The 19,351-nt window shown below is 43.2% G+C and overlaps 1 protein-coding gene and 1 long non-coding RNA gene across 2 annotated transcripts; one reads left to right on the top strand and one right to left on the bottom strand.

Annotated features, from left to right (window-relative positions):
- Window positions 1–3,638: 3,638 nt before the first annotated feature.
- Window positions 3,639–4,707, top strand: LOC147960645 (uncharacterized). The gene is made up of 2 exons (XR_015611720.1): window positions 3,639–3,984; window positions 4,400–4,707. It is a non-coding gene; the product is annotated as an uncharacterized LOC147960645 (long non-coding RNA).
- Window positions 4,708–8,636: 3,929 nt separating this feature from the next.
- LOC147960644 (uncharacterized) lies at window positions 8,637–10,240 on the bottom strand. The gene is made up of 2 exons (XM_087533461.1): window positions 8,924–10,240; window positions 8,637–8,785 (listed from the first exon to the last, which is right to left on the bottom strand). Exons 1-2 carry the CDS (start codon window positions 9,153–9,155, stop codon window positions 8,637–8,639), a joined length of 381 nt encoding a protein of 126 aa, XP_087389587.1. The 5' UTR covers window positions 9,156–10,240.
- Between the last annotated feature and the right edge of the window lie 9,111 nt (window positions 10,241–19,351).

The raw sequence follows: 19,351 nt of genomic DNA, 5'->3' as shown, positions 1-19,351 counted from the left end.
AAGGGGAACGAAGACAAAGACGATAGCCATGGGTGTATTTGCTTTTGCCACATGCTCTCCGCCCCCTCAATATAGGACATGACGGACTATGCGAAAGCCGAGTAAGGAGAGCTATATGATTTTTTGCAAGGTGAAGATTGAGAAGAAAAGGTTTGACATAGAATAAGGGATTTATCTGTTCGAAGTTGTATGTTCGATTATTCTGGATGTGTACCTATCGAATATATGACATCAGTTTGATCAATGCCTCACTACATTCTTTCGTTGTCTCTTAGCAGTGCATTTACGCGTCTTTTTGTGATTCCGTAGCGTAGCACGGGCATCTTACTAGTATCTAAAAACATGGCAAACTTGCCATGTTCAAAAAACACGGCAAAATTATATATGTTCAAAACATGGCAACCTTGTCATTGCACTTTTTTATCCGAAAACATGGCAAACTTGCCATGGCAACTTTGACATGTTCAAAAACACGACAAAGTTATATATGTTCGAAAATATGGCAAAGTTGTCACGACAAACTTAAGATGTTTTCGGCAAATGTATTAATGGGGCATGGCAAAAATACCTTTATTCACAGCCAAAAGTGGGATTTCTTTTACGTTTTTCTTGCCATGGCAACTATACTTTTAATGACATGTCAAATTTTACTCTATTTATTTGAAATGGCAAATTTATTGTATAGAGCATGGCAATTTTAATCTAAATATGATGGCAAATTTACATTTCCAGAACACGATTTTTTTAATATGTAGCATGGCAAATGTACTTGTGTAGCCATGTCAATTTTTAATTTATTTCCATGGCAAAATCACACCATTTTTGCCATGGCAAAATTTACTACATTTTTTTACCATGTCACACTTTTAATGACATGTCAAAAAATACTTTATTTTTGTCATGGCAAATTTATTGTAAAGAGCATGGCAATTTTAGTTTAAATATGATGGCAAATTTACATTTTCCAGAATATGGCAAATTTTTACTATGCAACATGGTAAATATACTTGTGTTCCCATGGCAATTTTTAATTTACTTTACCATGGCAAAAATGACTCCATTTTGGCCATGGCAAAAATACTTTTATTCACATGGCAAATTTTAGTTTAATTTACCCTCTGAAATTTTTATTCATGCCAAATTTCTGTAATATAACTTTTTCATAATTATATGGTAGTTTTGTTCCTAGATATTTTTTCAGTAAGTCTTTTTCTTGGTCCAGTGCATTTTTTAGGTTCTTTTTGTGTTTTCTCTATTTTTATTATTGGGACAGAAGCAGTTTTGAGGCCTACAATATTGTAATTCTTTTGTTTTCTTCTTCTTGAAGGTAGTTATGTTTCTGGACTAGTCCTATTGGGCTGGTCCGTTGGTGGGTAGGAAGCAGGTCTTTCGGATCGAACAGAAAGGTTTGTCACGGAGGGGCTGTTTTACCGAACAAAAGGTTCGGTCTGGGATACCCCACGCCGAACGATTGTTAGGGCATCTCCAGCCGTGCCCCCAACAGGGTCCCCCAAGCCACTTTTTCAGCGACGGCGCCGAAAAAACGCCCCAGTCGCGTCTTCAGGACGCCGAAAATCGCCGGTTCGAACCTTTTTTTTGTCCGGCGGTCACAGGTCGAACCCGGCGCGCTGGGGAGCAGTTGGGGGCTCTGGCGCTAGGGAAAAGCACGCCTGGCCCACACCGACAGCGGAAAAGTTAAGGTTTTCTTCCCCCGACTCGCCTCGCATCCCCCGCGCCCTCGGCCACCACTAGCTATATCCCGGCGACGGCCGCCGCCCTACTCCGCTAGATAGCCATTCACCGCCGGAAAATAGCAGCGCTTCGCCGCGGCAGCCCCTCCCACAGCAGATGGGCGTTTCCGGTCGCCGTTTCCGGCCACGGAGGCGCGGTTTAACGGCGGGTACACGCCCACCGAGCGCAAGGTGTTCGACGTTTTGCCTGCCTCGGCGATGGACTCGGATGAGGAGGAAGAGCTCGCCGCGCTGCTGGAGGAGGAAGCCGCGGCAGACGTCCAGGAAGAAGAGCATCTCATGGTGCTCGCCGCCCTCGGCCAGCCGCTGGCGAGCAATGAAAAGCCGCGGCGAGGTGGCTCGGCGCCGGGGCGGATGAAAGCAAAGAACCGGTATCGTCTCCAAGGCTACTGCATGCTCTACTCCGACTACTTCGCCGATGCTCCACTTCATGGCGAGAGAACATTTTGGCGCCGTTATCGGATGAGCCAAAAGCTCTTCCTCGGGATTGTGAATTCCATCCGGGAGTTCGACAACTACTTTAAGTGCAAGATGGATTGCACTGGCGCTCTTGGATTCACCTCCATCCAGAAGTGCACGACAGCGATGAGGATGCTTGCATATGGAGCTCCCAGTGATTCACTCGACGACTATGGGCGCATGGCCGAGTCCACCAGCATAGAGTGTTTCTACAAGTTCTGTCGGGCAGTGGTGGCAGTGTTTGGGCCACAATACTTGAGAACACCCAATGTGGAAGACACTGCTCGGATCCTAGCCCAGAATGCAGCAAGAGGATTTCCTGGGATGCTTGGAAGCATTGACTGTATGTATTGGAAATGGAAGAATTGCCCATTTGGTTGGCAGGGGATGTACAAAGGCGCCAAAGGCGGTTGCAGTGTGGTGCTTGAGGCGGTAGCCACACAGGACCTTTGGATTTGGCACTCCTTCCTTGGTATGCCAGGAACTCACAATGACATCAACGTGCTGCAGGGCTCTCCTGTTTTTGCCAAGCTCGTTGAGGGCCATTCTCCTCCGGTGAACTTCAAGATCAATGGGCACCAATACAACAAGGGGTACTACCTAGCAGATGGCATCTATCCGAGATGGTCGACATTTTGAAGACGATCTCAAACCCTGCGGCAGGAGGCAAGAACGCCTGGTTTGCGAAAGTTCAGGAGGCTTGCAGGAAGGATGTCGAGCGGGCATTTGGTGTGCTCCAATCTCGATTCGCTGTTGTTCGGTACCCCGCTCAGACCTGATCCAAAGATCAAATGTGGGAGATTATGACTTGCTGTGTCATCTTGCACAACATGATCATCGAGAGCGAGCAAGAAGACCCAGTGTTTGACACTGAACCATACTACAGGCAGGGTCCTCTAGCCGAAGTTGATCACCAGCTACCGGCAACTTGGATTGCCTATCTCAGTATGCGTCAGGAGATTCGAGACCCACAGGTGCATCATCAACTGCAGAAAGATCTGATTGAGCACCTATGGAGGCTCAAGGGGGACGCCGTGTGATGAAATACGAGTTTTTATTTGTTGAACTATATAATTTGTATTGAACTATTTGTTGTTGTACTATTTTGTTGAAGTATTTGATTTTTCTGTGATGAAATGTGTGATAAGAAATAATCATGTTGATAATTGAACGTCGAGACACGGCGAAACCACGCCGAATATGGGCCTATTCTCGTCCATATGGGCCCTTTATTCGCCGAAATTGGGCTGCAAAGTGGGCCAATTTCGGCGCCTGGGGGCGACGACTGGGCGCAAAACTGCCCCAGCGCCGATTGTATCGCTGGATCGCCCTCAGGGAGCGATTTTTATGCGTCCGGGGGGGGCCAACGGCTGGAGATGCCCTTAGTTATCGGGGTCAAAAAGAAAACCCCCCATCCGGACCCAGTTTGCCGCCAGCCACCGCGCCCCACCTCTCCCCTGTTTCCCCTCCATGCCTAAGCGTCCGACGACCTCCGCCTCCACACTGCCGCCCCGCCATCTGTTTCCAGACGCGCCCGCGGACGGGCGGACCGGCGCCCGCGGACGGAAGGACTGCCCTCTGTACCGCCGCCGGACCTCCGGCTCCACGCGCCGGCACCACCGCCTCGACCTGTGCCTCCCCGACCAGCTGAACGAGGTCGTCTGCCGGCAGAGTGGTGGACCGCCGGACCGCCGTGTATGTACGTGCCGCCGGACCTCCGCCTCCGCCTGTGCCTCCCCGACCAGCTGAACGACGTTCGCTTTGGTTTTTCGTGGTATGGATCCCTCCCCTCTCCGCGTGTGCCTTCCGCTGTGTGCGTCCGTGCTCTCTACATTATGTGTTTGATGAATAACAAATTTCTGAAATTTTGCGATGAACGATATTCAGATTCGTTCGACAATTTTTTGTTTCATTGTTCCCATGTTCAATACCAGTGTCATCTACTGTCAGTTATAAGCTTACTTCATAGAGTGCCATAGTTAAAACTGATATGCAAACATATGTATTGGAGCACGGACTGCAGGAGGTCTTACTCTTACCAAAGTTTGTACTGCATGTGTATTTCAGTATTTCTTTACATTGTCGCTTACCAAAGCACCAGTTAGTGCCACATTGTCGCTTACCAAAGCACCAGTTAGTGCCACATTGTCGCTGACATCCACTGCTATCTCTCAATGCTTTATCTGCAGCCTAATCTTCAAGACATACAGAAGGCGCACATATTTGACTCAAGAATAAGGCGTTTGTCTGATTCAGGTATGTCTTGATTACCGGGTTCAGATATCTAAAAAAAACAAATGTGGCCACCGCTTATGGCATGAAAAACAAGGAAAAACAGAAGTTTAGACTATAGTTTTATTACCAATACATCTAAGCAAAGATTCTAATGGTAAATATAGATATATATCAAACCTTGCTTCATTTACTGTGAACATCTTTGTTGATCGACCACTGAACTGTGCATGCAACAATCTGAAAAAGAGTTTTTTACCACTGAGATCGGTTTTAGTTTCTTCTCCTGTTCATGTGCAGAAAAAGGTTGTTCTTTGTATGTTGCAGTAAACTATGGTCTTATTCATCATTGGTTTAGCTGCAGAAAAACATTTTTTTTTCATTCTCAATTGTAGCATCTTCTGGCATATATGGCACTAGCAAGCGTGCACGTGCAAATGCACGTCTCGACTAATATACAAATATATGTGAGAATTAACATGCATACAAAGATATTTTGGTTGCACTAAAAAATATTACAAATCAAGAAGACATTTTCAGGTAGCATCATATGCATAGAGCCAAAAATAAAAATTATCTTAGTATTTTCTAATACGGCAAATCAATTCACATGCAACAGCCGGAATATTGTAGGGTAGACCGGATTTTTCATTTGTGGAATTTTTATTTAAAGGGAACATGATGGGATTTGTGAACGGCAGAGCACTTATCAATGAGGCGCGTTGTTAGGGGATTAACCCCTCACCTGCTGGTCTTGGGCGCATAGTTTCTAAAAAAAAAAAAGATCGGCACACAGTATGACTAAGTTTTCAAGCTCCGCGCGGCAACCAGGGCTTCACCGAAGAAGTACTCTTCAGCACCCAGGGCTTGATTGAAGAAGGACCCTTCTGTGGCAACAACAACAACAAAGTCTTTAGTCCAAACAAGTTGGGGTAGGCTAGAGGTGATCCCGCGACCAACTCATGATCCCGTACATGGCTAGTTCTTTGATGATACTCCAATCCTTCAGATCTCTCTTTACAGACTCCTTCCATGTCAAAAACGATCTACCCATCCTCTTTTTACATTATTCGCACGCTTCAGCCCTCGCTATGTACCGAAGCTTCTGGAGGCCTGCGCTGAATATGTCCAAACCATCTCAGATGATGTTAGACAAGCTTCTCTTTAATTGGTGTTACCCCAAATCTATCTCGTATATCATTATTCCAGACTCGATTCTTCCTCGTGTGGCCACACATCCATCTCAACATGCGCATCTCTCCCACCCCTAACTGTTGAACATGTCGTCTTTTAGTCGGTCAACACTCAGCGCCATACAACATTGCGGGTTGATCCGCGGTCCTTTAGAACTTGTGTTTTAGTTTTTGTGGCACTCTCTCGTCACAAAGAATGCCAGACGCTTGGCGCTACTTCATTCATCTGGCTTTAATTTGATGGTTCACATCTTCATTAATACCCTCATCCTTCTGCAGCATCGACCCCAAATATTGAAATGAGTCCTTCTAAGGCACTACCTTCCCATCAAGGCTAACCTCCTCCTGCTCGTGCCTAGTAGTACTGAAGCCGCACCTCATGTACTCAGTTTTAGTTCTACTAAGCCTAAAATCTTTCGATTCCAAGGTTTGTCTCCATAACTCTAACTTTCTATTGATCCTCGTACGACTATCGTCAACTGGCACCACATCATCCGCAAAGAGCATACACCATGGGATATATCCTTGTATATCCCTTGTGACCTCATCTATCACCAAAGCAAAAAAGATAAGGGCTCAAAGCTGACCCCTGATGCAGTCCTATCTTAATTGGGAAGTCAAGTGTCTCCATCACTTGTTCGAACACTTGTCTCAACATTATCGTACATGTCCTTGATGAGGGTAATGTACTTTGCTGGGACTTTGTGTTTCTCCAAGGCCCACCACATGACATTCCACGGTATCTTACCATTGGCCTTCTCCAAGTCAATGAACACCATATGCAGGTCCTTCTTTTGCTCCTTGTATCTCTCCATACGTTTTCATACCACACTTGTCATTCTTGTTAAGCGGTTCTCAGTGACTGTCTCCCATAGCTTTATTGTATGACTCATTAGCTTAATTCCACAGTAATTAGTACAACTCTGAGCGCTCCCCTTGTTCTTGAAGATTGGTACTAATATACTCCGTCTCCATTCTTGTGGCATTTTGTTTGTCAGAAAAATGAGGTTGAAAAGATTGGTTAGCCATACTACCGCTATGTCCCCGAGGCCTTTCCACACCTCAATGGGATACAATCAGGGCCCATCGCTTTGCCTCCTTTCATCCTTTTTAAAGCTTCCTTGACCTCAAACTCCTAGATTTGCCGCACAAAACACGTGTTGGTATCATCAAATGAGTCGTCCAGTTTAATGGTAGAACTCTCATTCTCCCCATTGAACAGCTTGTCGAAGTTCTCCCGTCATTTATGCTCAATCTCCTCGTTCTTCACCAGGAGTTTGTCTGCTTCGTCCTTGATGCATTTGACTTGGTCAACATCCCCCGTTTTCCGATCTCGGATCTTGGCCATCTTATAGATGTCCCTTTCGCCTTCCTTCGTGCCTAACCGCTGGTAGAGCTCTTCATACGCCCGACCCCTCACTTCACTGACAGATCGCTTTGGGGCCTTCTTCATCATCTTGTACTTCTCTATGTTGTCTGCACTCCTATCCAGGTATAGGCATCTGAAACAATTTTTCTTCTCCTTAATAGCCTTCTGGACATCATCATTCCACCACCAGGTATCCTTAGCTTCGCTTCTACTTCCCGTGGACACTCCAAACTCCTCCGAGGCCACCTTATAAATGCAAGTCACCATCTTCGTCCACATATTGTCTGCATCCCCTCCTTCCTCCCGAGGGCCCTCCTTAATGACCCTCTCCTTGAACATCTAAGCTACCTCCCCCTTGAGCTTTCACCACTTCATTCTAGCGACTTTGACACGCTTATCCCGCTGGACACAAATCTGAAAGCGAAAGTTGACAACTACCAGCTTATGTTGAGGGACAACACTCTCTCGAGGTATCACCTTACAATATAGGCACACACGCATATCTTATCTTCTCGAGAGGATGAAATCAATCTGGCTAGAGTGTTAACCACTACTAAAAGTCACTAGATGTGATTCTCTCTTTTTAAAGAGGGTGTTACCTATGATCATGTCGTAGGCTAGAGCAAAGCTTGAGAAATCTTCTTCTTGATTTCTGATGCCATAGCCAAAGTCCCCATGCACCCCTTCAAAACTTGTGTTAGATGTACCCACGTGGTTATCTTGGTCTCCTTCTATGAAGAGCTTCTCGCCAATCGGTACACTCCTAACCAAGTCCTCCAGACCTTCCTAGAACTCCCTCTTAGTGTTCTTATTGTGGCCTACTTTCGGGGCAAACACACTGATAACATTGAGAACTAAGTCCCAACTACTAGCTCGACCAGGATAATCCTGTCCCCATGTCTCTTGACATCTACCACTCCATACTTGAGGCTCTTGTTGATCAAGATGCTTACGCCATTTCTGTTTGCAGCCATCCCCGTGTACCACAACTTGAAGCCGGTATCCTCCACCTCCTTCGCCTTCTGTTCCCTTCATTTGGTTTCTTGGACGCAAAGGATATCACACCTCTCCTCACAGATGCATCAACTAGCTATCTAAGCTTCCCCGTCAGAGACCCTACGTTCCAGCTACCTAAGCGGATCCTCGTAGGCTCGGCTAGCTTCCTTACCCTTCGCACTCGTCGAGTCAAATGCGAAGACCCTTGCTCATTTTCCACTATATCCGGGCGCCGATGTAGCGCGCCACTAAGGATGCGACGACCTGGTCCTCGCTCACTTCCCACTGTATCAGATGAAGATACGGCGCGCCACCGGGGGGGTGGTGACGGCCCAGCCCTTGCCTATTTAGCACCACACCTAGGTTCCGATGTGGCGCGCTGCTGAGAGGGTTACGCCCCAACAAAAATATTTTGGGTTTGATCTCCATAAGAGCGGCTAAGTTTTTACGTTGGATCGCCAAGCCTATCACAACCCTCCTCCTTTACCCGGGCTTGGGACCAGCTATGTTGTTGTGGCAGCCTTGCCTGAAGTTTTATAATTTTTGGTCGTCCATCTTCTGTTTATTTGTTTGCGGTTCTTTAGTCTGTTCGATGAGCTCGTGTAGCTTGTCGTTGACCTCTTTGTACTGCGCCCACTAAAGCAACACCAATCTCTTAATGTTGTCCCCAATAGAGGTGTCATAAAGCACGTCCTTCCTAACATGTGAGACAAACATAAATAGATTTAGTGGGACATAAGAGAACAATGCACTTGCAAAATAAAATGTATGTAGCTGAAGAGTTACTGTCTAAATCACGGCACATCGGGCCATCAGAGGGTGTCGGGCAGTGTTCGAATATGAGTGGATGTGTCCGTCCCAAGAAGGGACCCTGACATATACATTCATAGATACTTAATATAGCGACAAGAAAAATCATATGCATAATAAAATCAAAGTAATAAACTTACTCGATGTATGATTAACCTCCATGTCGGAAGCCTCAAGAATAGCATTGTTGTACTCTGCTTGTTGGAGATCTTCCTTGTATAAATTAAGTGTCTTTCCAAAAATTCTGGGAAATATTATATTGTAATTGTTAGCAACTATTGATATTTCTCTCATGCCATCTACGGCATAGCAATCTATCTGAAAAGGCCCGACATACATGACCATGCCCAAGATATCTACAAAAAGGAAGTTGTTTTGATTGATCGTTACCTCAAGATAATGTTTAGAGCAAGATTGCTAATTATTAGAAATAATACCGGTGAGCGAGCCATTGTCTAGATCAAATACATCCATCTGCATTAATAATGTGAACAAAATATTTTTAAGCAAGTTGATTGGAATCATGCTCTACACACCTACAACTAAATGATTGTATGTTCATTGTACGTTCAGTGACCAAATGCTGAAAAGACCCATAACACGATCTCGTGCAATATTACCTTTGAACCGTAGGCGTTGTGAGCAGATCGTAGTGGGGAAGGTGTATTCATGCTTGATGGTAGTGATAAACTCACACTACATTTTTTTTGTTTTATAGATGTAGGTGACAGGCTATGATCAATCCTTTGATCGACGAACTCGCACTATAAGTTTGGGAGCGTGGACTGGCGTTACAGTTTTGGACCATGAACAACATCAACATCCAAGAAAGTAGCTCTTTCTTTGAGATGAGGGGCGTCCGTGGAATTAGCTAGAGCGGCGGCTGATCAGTGCCTTCTCGCCCCTTATCTGAAAGAAAGAGCTATTTTCTTGGATGTTGACATTGTGCATGGTCCAAAACTGTAGCGTGAGTCCACACTTCCAAACTTATAGCGCGAGTCCGGTCGCTCCGAGGATTGATCATAGCCTGTCACCTACGTATATAAAACAGCAAAAATTGTAGGGCGAGTGCATCGCTACCATCAAGCACGAAGACACCTTCTCCACTATGATTTTTTTTGATAAACAGGGGATCACCCCCGGCTCCATTTATCTCCACTATGATCTACTCACAGCGCCTACGGTTCAGGGATAATGTCACACGAGACCCTGTTCTGGATCTTTCATCATTTGGTCACTGAACGTGCACTCATTTAGTTGTAGGTGTGTAGAGCATGATTCCGATCAACTTGCTAAAAAATCTTTTGTCCACATTATTAATGTAGATGGATGTTTTTGATTAGACAGTGCCTCGCTCATCAGTATTATTTCTAATTTAATTTGCATTCTTGCTCTAAGCATTATCTTGAACTAACGATCAATCAAACTGACTACCCTTTTTTTAGATGTCTCGGGCGTGGTCATGTATGTCGAGCCTCTTCAGATAGTTTGCTATGTCGTAGATGGCATGAGAGAAATAGCAATAGCTGCTAGCAATTACAATATAATTTGTACCAGAATTTTTGGAAAGACACTTAATTTATACGAGGAACATCTCCAACAAGCAGAGTACACCAATGTTGTTTTTGAGGCCTCTGACATGGAGGTTGATCATACATGGAGTAAGTTTATTACTTTGATTTTATTATACATCTAATATTTCTTGCCGCTATTTCAAGTATCTATGAATGTATATATCAGGGTCCCTTCTTGGGACGGACGCATGCACACTCACATTCGAACATTGCCCGACACCCTCTGATGGCCCGACGTGATGTGATTTAAACGGTGGCTCTTCAACTACATACATTTCATTTCGCAAGTGGATTGTTCTATTATGTCCTGCTAAATCTATTTATGTGTTGTCTCACATGTTAGGAAAGACGTGCATCGTGACACCTCTATTGGGGACAACGTTAAGAGGTTGGTCCTGCTTTTGTGGGAGTAGTACAAAGAGGTCAGCGACAAGCTACGCGAGCGTGTCGAACTGGCTGAAGAACCGAAAGCATATAAACAAAAGACGGACGAGCCAAAAATTATAAAACTTTAGGCTAGGCTGCCATAGAAGAGTCCTTCGATCAGGCCCTGGGGGTGCTTCTTCGGTGAAGCCCTGGTTGCCGCGCGGAGATTGAAAACTTAGTCCTAATGTGTGCCTATTTTTCTTTGAGAAACTATGCGCCCAAGACCAGCAGGTGAGGGGTTAAACCCCTAACAATGCGCCTCACTAAGAAGTGCTCCGCCATTCACAAATTCCATCATGTCCCCTCAAAATAAAAATTCCACAAATAAAAAATTTGGTCTATCCTACAACATTCCGGCTGTTGCATGTGAATTGATTAACCATATTAGAAAATAATAAGATAATATTGTATTTTTGGCTCTATGCATATTATGGTACCTGAAAATGTCTTCTTGATTTTTAATATTTTTAGTGCAACCAGAATATCTTTCTATGCATGCTAATTCTCACATCTATTTGTATATTAGTCGAGACGTGCATTTGCATACATGCTTACTAGTTTGAAGAAAGGCATGAAGTTTTCGAGCTTGCATGAGTTGAAGGTGTGGTCCGACCATTTCGAGACTCCTCGTCATATCCGTGATCATATCCGGAACTCCGAACAACCTTCGGTATATCAAAACACATAAACTCATAATATCGATCGTCATCAAATGTTAAGCGTGCGGACTTTACGGGTTAAGAACTATGTAGACATGACCGAGACTCATCTCTGGTCAATAACCAATAGCGAAACATGGATGCTCATATTAGCTCACACATATTCTACGAAGATCTTTATCGGTCAAACCGCATAACAGCAAACGTTGTTCCCTTTGTCATCGGTATGTTACTTGCCCGAGATTCGACCGTCGGTATCATCATACCTAGTTCAATCTCGTTACCGGCAAGTCTCTTTACTCGTCCGTAATGCAACATCCCGCAACTAACTCATTAGTCACATTGCTTGCAAGGCTTATAGTGATGTGCATTACCGAGAGGGTCCAAAGATACCTCTCCGATACACAGAGTGACAAATCCTAATCTCGATCTATGCCAACTCAATAAACACCATTGAAGACACATGTAGAGCATCTTTATAGTCATCCAGTTATGTTGTGATGTTTGATAGCACATTAAGTGTTCCTTCGGTATTCTGGAGTTGCATAATATCATAGTGATAGGAACATGTATAAGTCATGAAGAAAGCAATAGCAATAAACTAAATGATCATAGTGCTAAGCTAACGGATGTGTCAAGTCAATCACATCATTCTCTAATAATGTGATCCCATTCATCAAATGCATACTAGAGACACTCTGTTTGTCTATGTATTCACACATGTACTAAGTTTTCGGTTAATACAATTCTAGCATGAATAATAAACATTTATCATGATATAAGGAAATATAAATAACAACTTTATTATTGCCTCTAGGGCATATTTCCTTCATTCTCCCACTTACACTAGTGTCAATAATCTAGTTCACATTGCCATGTGATTTAACACCAATAGTTCACATCTTTATGTGATTAGTTCACATCTCTATGTGACTAATACCCAAAGGGTTTACTAGAGTCAATAATCTAGTTCACATCGCTATGTGATTAACACCCAAAGAGTGATCATGTTTTGCTTGTAAGAGAAGTTTAGTCAACGGGTCTGCCACATTCAGAGCCGTATGTATTTTTGCAAATTTTTTATGTCTACAATGCTCTGCACGGAGCTACTTTAACTAATCGCTTCCACTTTCAATATGTATCTATATCGAGACTTAGAGTCAAAGCTTGCATCGACGTAATTCCTTACGACGAACTCTTTTTCACCTCCATAACTGAGAAACATTTCCTTATTCCACTAAGGATAATTTTGACCGTTGTTCAATGATCCACTCCTGGATCACTATTGTACCCTCTTGCCAAACTCATGATGAGGTACATAATAGGTCTGATACACAGCATAGCATACTTTATAGAACCTATGACTGAGCCATAGGAAATGACTTTTCATTCTCTTTCTATTTTCTATCGTGGTCGGGTTTTGAGTCTTTACTCGACTTCACACCTTGCAACACAGGCAAAAACTCCTTCTTTGACTGTTCCATTTTGAACTATTTTAAAAACTTGTCAAGGTATGTACTCATTGAAAAAATTTATAAAGTGTCTTGTTCTATCTCTATAGATTTTGATGCTCAATATGTAAGCAGCTTCACCAAGGTCTTTCTTTGAAAAACTCCTTTCAAACACTTCTTTATACTTTCCAGAAAATTCTATATTATTTTCGATCAACAATATGTCATTCACATATACTTATCAAAAATGTTGTAGTGCTCCCACTCACTTTCTTATAAATACAGACTTCACCGCAAGTCTGTATAAAATTATATGCTTTGATCAACTCATAAAAACGTATATTCCAACTCCAAGATGTTTGCATCAGTCCATAGATAGATCGTTGGAGCTTGCACACTTTGTTAACACATTTAGGATCGACAAAACCTTCTGGTTGCATTATATACAACCCCTTTTTAAATAAATTCATTAAGTAATGTAGTTTTGATATCCATTTGCCAGATTTCATAAAATACGGCAACTGCTAACATGATTCGGACAGACTTTTAAGCATCAATACGAGTGAGAAAATCTCATCGTAGTCAACACCTTCACTTGTCGAAAATCTTTTGTGACAATTCGAGCTTTGTAGATAGTAACACTACTATCAGCGTCCGTCTTCCTCTTGAAGATCCATTTATTCTGAATGACTCACCGATCATCGGGCAAGTCAATCAAAGTCCATACTTTGTTCTCATACATGGATCCCATCTCAGATTTCACGGCCTTAAGAAATTTCACGGAATCTGGGCTCATCATCGCTTCATCATAGTTCGTAGGTTCGTCATGGTCTAGTAACATGACTTCCAGAACAGGATTACCGTACCACTCTGATGCCGAATGTACTCTGGTTGATCTGCAAGGTTCGGTAGTAACTTGATCTGAAGTTTCATGATCATCATCATTAACTTCCTCACTAATTGGTGTAGGCATCACTAGAATTGATTTCTGTGATGAACTAATTTCCAATTCGGGAGAAGGTACAATTACCTCATCAAGTTCTACTTTCCTCCCACTCACTTCTTTCGAGAGAAACTCCTTCTCTAGAAAGGATCCATTCTTAGCAACAAAGATCTTGTCTTGGATCTGTGATAGAAGGTGTACCCAATAGTTTCTTTTGGGTATCCTATGAAGACGCACTTCTCCGATTTGGGTTTGAACTTATCAGGCTGAAACTTTTTCACATAAGCATCGCAACCCCAAACTTTAAGAAACGACAGTTTAGGTTTTCTTGCTAAACCACAGTTCATACGGTGTCGTCTCAACGGATATTTAGACGATGCCCTATTTAACATGAATGCAGTTGTCTCTAATGCATAACCCCAAAACGATAGCGGTAAATCGGTAAGAGACATCATGGATCGCACCATATCTAATAAAGTACGATTACAATGTTTGGACACACCATTACGCTATGGTGTTCCAGGTGGCGTGAGTTGCGAAACTATTCCACATTGTTTCAAATGAAGACCAAACTCATAACTCAAATATTCACCTCCACGATCAGATCGTAGAAATTTTATTTTCTTGTTACGATGATTTTCCACTTCACTCTGAAATTCTTTGAACTTTTCAAATGTTTCAGACTTATGTTTCATCAAGTAGATATACCCATATCTACTCAAATCATCTATGAAGGTCAGAAAATAACGATACCCACTGCGAGCCTCAACACTCATCGGATCGCATACATCAGTATGTATTATTTCCAATAAGTCAGTTGCTTGCTCCATTGTTTCGGAGAATGGAGTCATCTTGCCCATGAGGCATGGTTCACAAGCATCAAATGATTCATAATCAAGTGATTCCAAAAGCCCATCAGCATGGAATTTCTGCATGCGCTTTACACCAATATGACCTAAACGGCAGTGCCACATATAAGTTGCACTATCATTATTAACTTTGCATCTTTTGGCTTCAATATTATGAATATATGTATCACTACGATCGAGATTCAATAAACCATTTATATTGAGTGTATGACCATAGAAGGTTTTATTCATGTAAATAGAACAACAATTATTTTTTGACTTGAATAAATAACCATATTGCAATAAACATGATCCAATCATATTTATGCTCAACGCAGACACCAAATAACATTTATTTTAGGTTCAACACTAATCCCGAAGGTAAAGGGAGTGTGCGATGGTGATCTTATCAACCTTGGAATCACTTCCAACTCACATCATCACCTCGCCCTTAACTAGTCTCTGTTTATTTTGCAACTCCCGTTTCAAGTTACTACTCTTAGCAATTGAACCAGTATCAAATACTGAGGGGTTGCTATAAACACTAGTAAAGTACACATCAATAACATGTATATCAAATATACATTTATTCACTTTGACATCCTTCTTATCCGCCAAGTATCTAGGGCAGTTCCACTTCAAGTGACCATTTCCTTTGTAATAGAAGCACTCAGTTTCAGGCTTGGGTCTAGCTTTGGGCTTCTTCATGGGAGTGGTAATTTGCTTGCAATTCTTCTTGAAGTTCCCTTTCTTTCCCTTGCCCTTTTACTTGAAACTAGTGGTCTTGTCAACCATCAACACTTGATGCTTTCTTGATTTCTACCTTCACTGATTTCAGCATCGCGAAGAGCTCGGGAATCATTTTCGTCATCCCTTACATATTATAGTTCATCACGAAGTTCCAGTAACTTGGCGATAGTGACTAGAGAACTCTGTCAATCATTATCTTATCTGGAAGAAGTCCCACTTGATTCAAGCGATTGCAGTACTCAGACATTCTGAGCACATGCTCACTGGTTGAGCTATTCTCCTCCATCTTGTAGGCAAATACTTGTCAGAGGTCTCGTACCTCTCGACTCGGGCATGAGTCTGAAATACCAATTTCAGCTCTTGGAACATCTTATATGCTCCGTGGCGTTCAAAACAGTTTTTGAAGTCCTGGTTCTAAGCCGTAAAACATGGCGCACTAAACTATCAAGTAGTCATCATACCGAGCTTGCCAAACGTTCATAATGTCTGCATCTGCTCCTACAATAGGTCCGTCACCTAGCGGTGCATCAAGGACATAATTCTTCTGTGCAGCATTGAGGATAATCCTCAGATCACGGAGCTAGTACGCATCATTTCTACTAACATCTTTCAACATAGTTTTCTCTAGAAACATATCATAAATAAAACGGGGAAGCTATACGTGAGCAATTGATCTACAACATAGATATGCAAATACTATCAGGATTAAGTTCATGATAAATTTAAGTTCAATTAATCATATTACTTAAGAACTCCCACTTAGATAGACACCCCTCTAATCATCTAAGTGATCACGTGATCCATATCAACTAAATTATGTCTGATCATCACGTGAGATGGAGTAGCTTTCAATGGTGGACATCATTATGTTGATCATATCTACTATATGATTCACGCTCGACCTTTCGGTCTCAGTGTTCCGAGTCCATATCTGCATATGCTAGGCTCGTCAAGTTTAAGCCGGGTATTCTGCATGTGCAAAACTGGCTTGCACCCGTTGTATGTGAACGTAGAGTTTATCACATCCGATCATCACGTGATGTCTCGGCACAACGAACTGTTGCAACGGTGCATACTCAGGGAGAACACTTATACCTTGAAATTTTAGTAAGGGATCATCTCATAATGCTACCATCGTACTAAGCAAAATAGGATGCATAAAAGATAAACATCACATGCAATCAAAATATGTGACATGATATGGCCAGCATCATCATGTGCCTTTGATCTCCATCTCCAAAGTACCATCATGATCTCCATCGTCACCGGCATGACACCATGATCTTCATCATCTTGATCTTTATCAACGTGTCATCACATGGCCGTCTCGCCAACTATTGCTATCGCATAGCGATAAAGTAAAGCAATTATATGGCGCTTGCATCTTATGCAATAAAGAGACAACCATAAGGCTCCTGCCAGTTGCCGATAACTTTAACAAAACATGATCATCTTATACAACAATTTATATCTCATCACGTCTTGACCATATCACATCACAACATGCCCTACAAAAACAAGTTAGACGTCCTTTACTTTGTTGTTGCAAGTTTTACTAGGCTCCTACGGGTTTAGCAAGAACCGTTCTTACCTACGGCATAAAAACCACAACGTGGTAGTGATTGTTTTTTGATCTTCAGAAAGAACCCTGTTCATTGAATCCAATTCAACTAAAGTTGGAGAAACAGACACCCGCCAGCCACCTGTGTGCAAAGCACGTCGGTAGAACCAGTCTCATGAACGCGGTCATGTAATGTCGGTCCGGGCTGCTTCATCCAACAATACCGCCGAATCAAGAAACAACTAGTGACGGCAAGCAATATGTATATACTCACGCCCACAACTCCTTTGTGTTCTACTCATGCATATAACATCTACGCATAGACCTGGCTCGGATGCCACCGTTGGGGAACGCAGTATTTCAAAAAAATTACCTACGATCACGCAAGATCTATCTAGGAGATGCATAGCAACGAGAGGGGACAGTGTGTCCACGTACCCTCGTAGAACGAAAGCGGAAGCGTTATGAAACGCGGTTGATGTAGTCGAACGTCTTCGCGGTCCAACTGATCAAGTACCGAACGCACGGCACCTCCGCAATCTGCACACGTTCAGCTCAGTGATGTCCCTCATACTCTTGACCCAGTTGAGGCCGAGTGAGAGTTTTGTCAGCACGACGGCGTGATGACGGTGATGATGAAGTTACTGACGCAGGGCTTCGCCTAAGCACTACAACGATATGATCGAGGTGGAATTCTGTGGAGGGGGGCACCGCACACGGCTAAACTATCAACTTTTATGTGTTCTAGGGTGCCCCCCTCCCCACGTATATAAAGGAGGGAGGGGGAGGCCGGCCGGCCCTCATAGGCGCACCAAGGGGGGAGGAATCCTCCTCCTAGTAGGAGTAGGACTCCCCCCTTTCCTAGTCCTACTAGGAGAAGAAGGAAGGAGGGGCGCCGCCCCTCCCCCTAGTCCAATTCGAACCATTTTTTATCAACGAGCTAGTTAAGTAGAGGTATACTAGTGACACTCTGTTTGTCTATGTATTCACACATGTACTAAGTTTCCGGTTAATACAATTCTAGCATGAATAATAAACATTTATCATGATATAATGAAATATAAATAACAACTTTATTATTGCCTGTAGGGCATATTTCCTTCACTAGGAGCCCAAGTGGGACTCCTCCCACTTGGGGCGCCCCTAGGCCGACCTCCTCCCCTCTGTGTCCTTTATATACGGGGGTGGGGCGCCTTTAACACACATCAATTGTTCCTAGCCGTGTGCGACGCCCCCCTCGACAGTTTGCTCCTCTGGTCATATTATCGTAGTGCTTAGGCGAAGTCCTGCACGGATCACTTCACCATCACCACGCCGTCGTGCTGACGAAACTCTCCCTCGACACTTTGCTGGATCAAGAGCTCGAGGGACATCATCGGGCTGAACGTGTGCAGAACTCGGAGGTGCCGTACGTTCGGTGCTTGATTGGTTGAATCGAGAAGACGTTTCACTACATCAACCGCGTTAAGCTAACGCTTCCGCTTTCGGTCTACGAGGGTACGTGGACACACTCTCCCCATCTCGTTGCTATGCATCTTCTAGATAGATCTTGTGTGATCATAGGCATTTTTTTTAATTGCATGCTACGTTCCCCAACAATATTGATTGCAAGCAGAGAGCAGGCGGGAATACAAAAGTGGTGTTCCGGGAGTGTGCATCTCGGGACAGACTAGCGGCATATATAAGGAGCTCATTGGTGCTCACGCTCACATGAGCACTTTTCGTGACTTCTCTACTGAAGGAAATATGCCCTAGAGGCAATAATAAAGTTGTTATTTTATATCTCCTTATATCATGATAAATGTTTATTATTCATGCTAGAATTGTATTAATCGGAAACTTGATACATGAGTGAATACATAGACAAAACAAAGTGTCCCTAGTATGCTTCTACTAGACTAGCTCGTTAATCAAAGATGGTTAAGTTTCCTGACCATAGGCATGTGTTGTCATTTGATGAACGTGATCACATCATTAGAAGAATGATGCGATGGAGAAGACCCATCCCTTAGCTTAGCATAATGTTCGTTAAGTTTTATTGTATTGCTTTCTTCATGACCTATACATATTTCTCTCACTATGAGATTATGTAACTCCCGAATACTAAAGGAACACCTTGTGTGCTATCAAACGTCACAACGTAACTGGGTGATTATAAAGATGCTCTATAGGTGTCTCCGAAGGTGTTTGTTGGGTTGGCATAGATCAAGATTAGGATTTGTCACTCCGTGTATCGGAGGGGTATCTTTGGGCCCTCTCGGTAATGCACATCATAAGAAGCCTTGCAAACAATGTGACTAATGAGTTATTTGTGGGATGATGCATTACG

Source organism: Triticum urartu, chromosome 7A, assembly GCF_056163025.1.
Source record: "Triticum urartu cultivar PI428250 chromosome 7A, HENAU_Tu73, whole genome shotgun sequence".
NCBI classification, from domain to species: Eukaryota; Viridiplantae; Streptophyta; class Magnoliopsida; order Poales; family Poaceae; genus Triticum; species Triticum urartu.
This window is presented reverse-complemented; position numbering and strand designations above follow the sequence as displayed.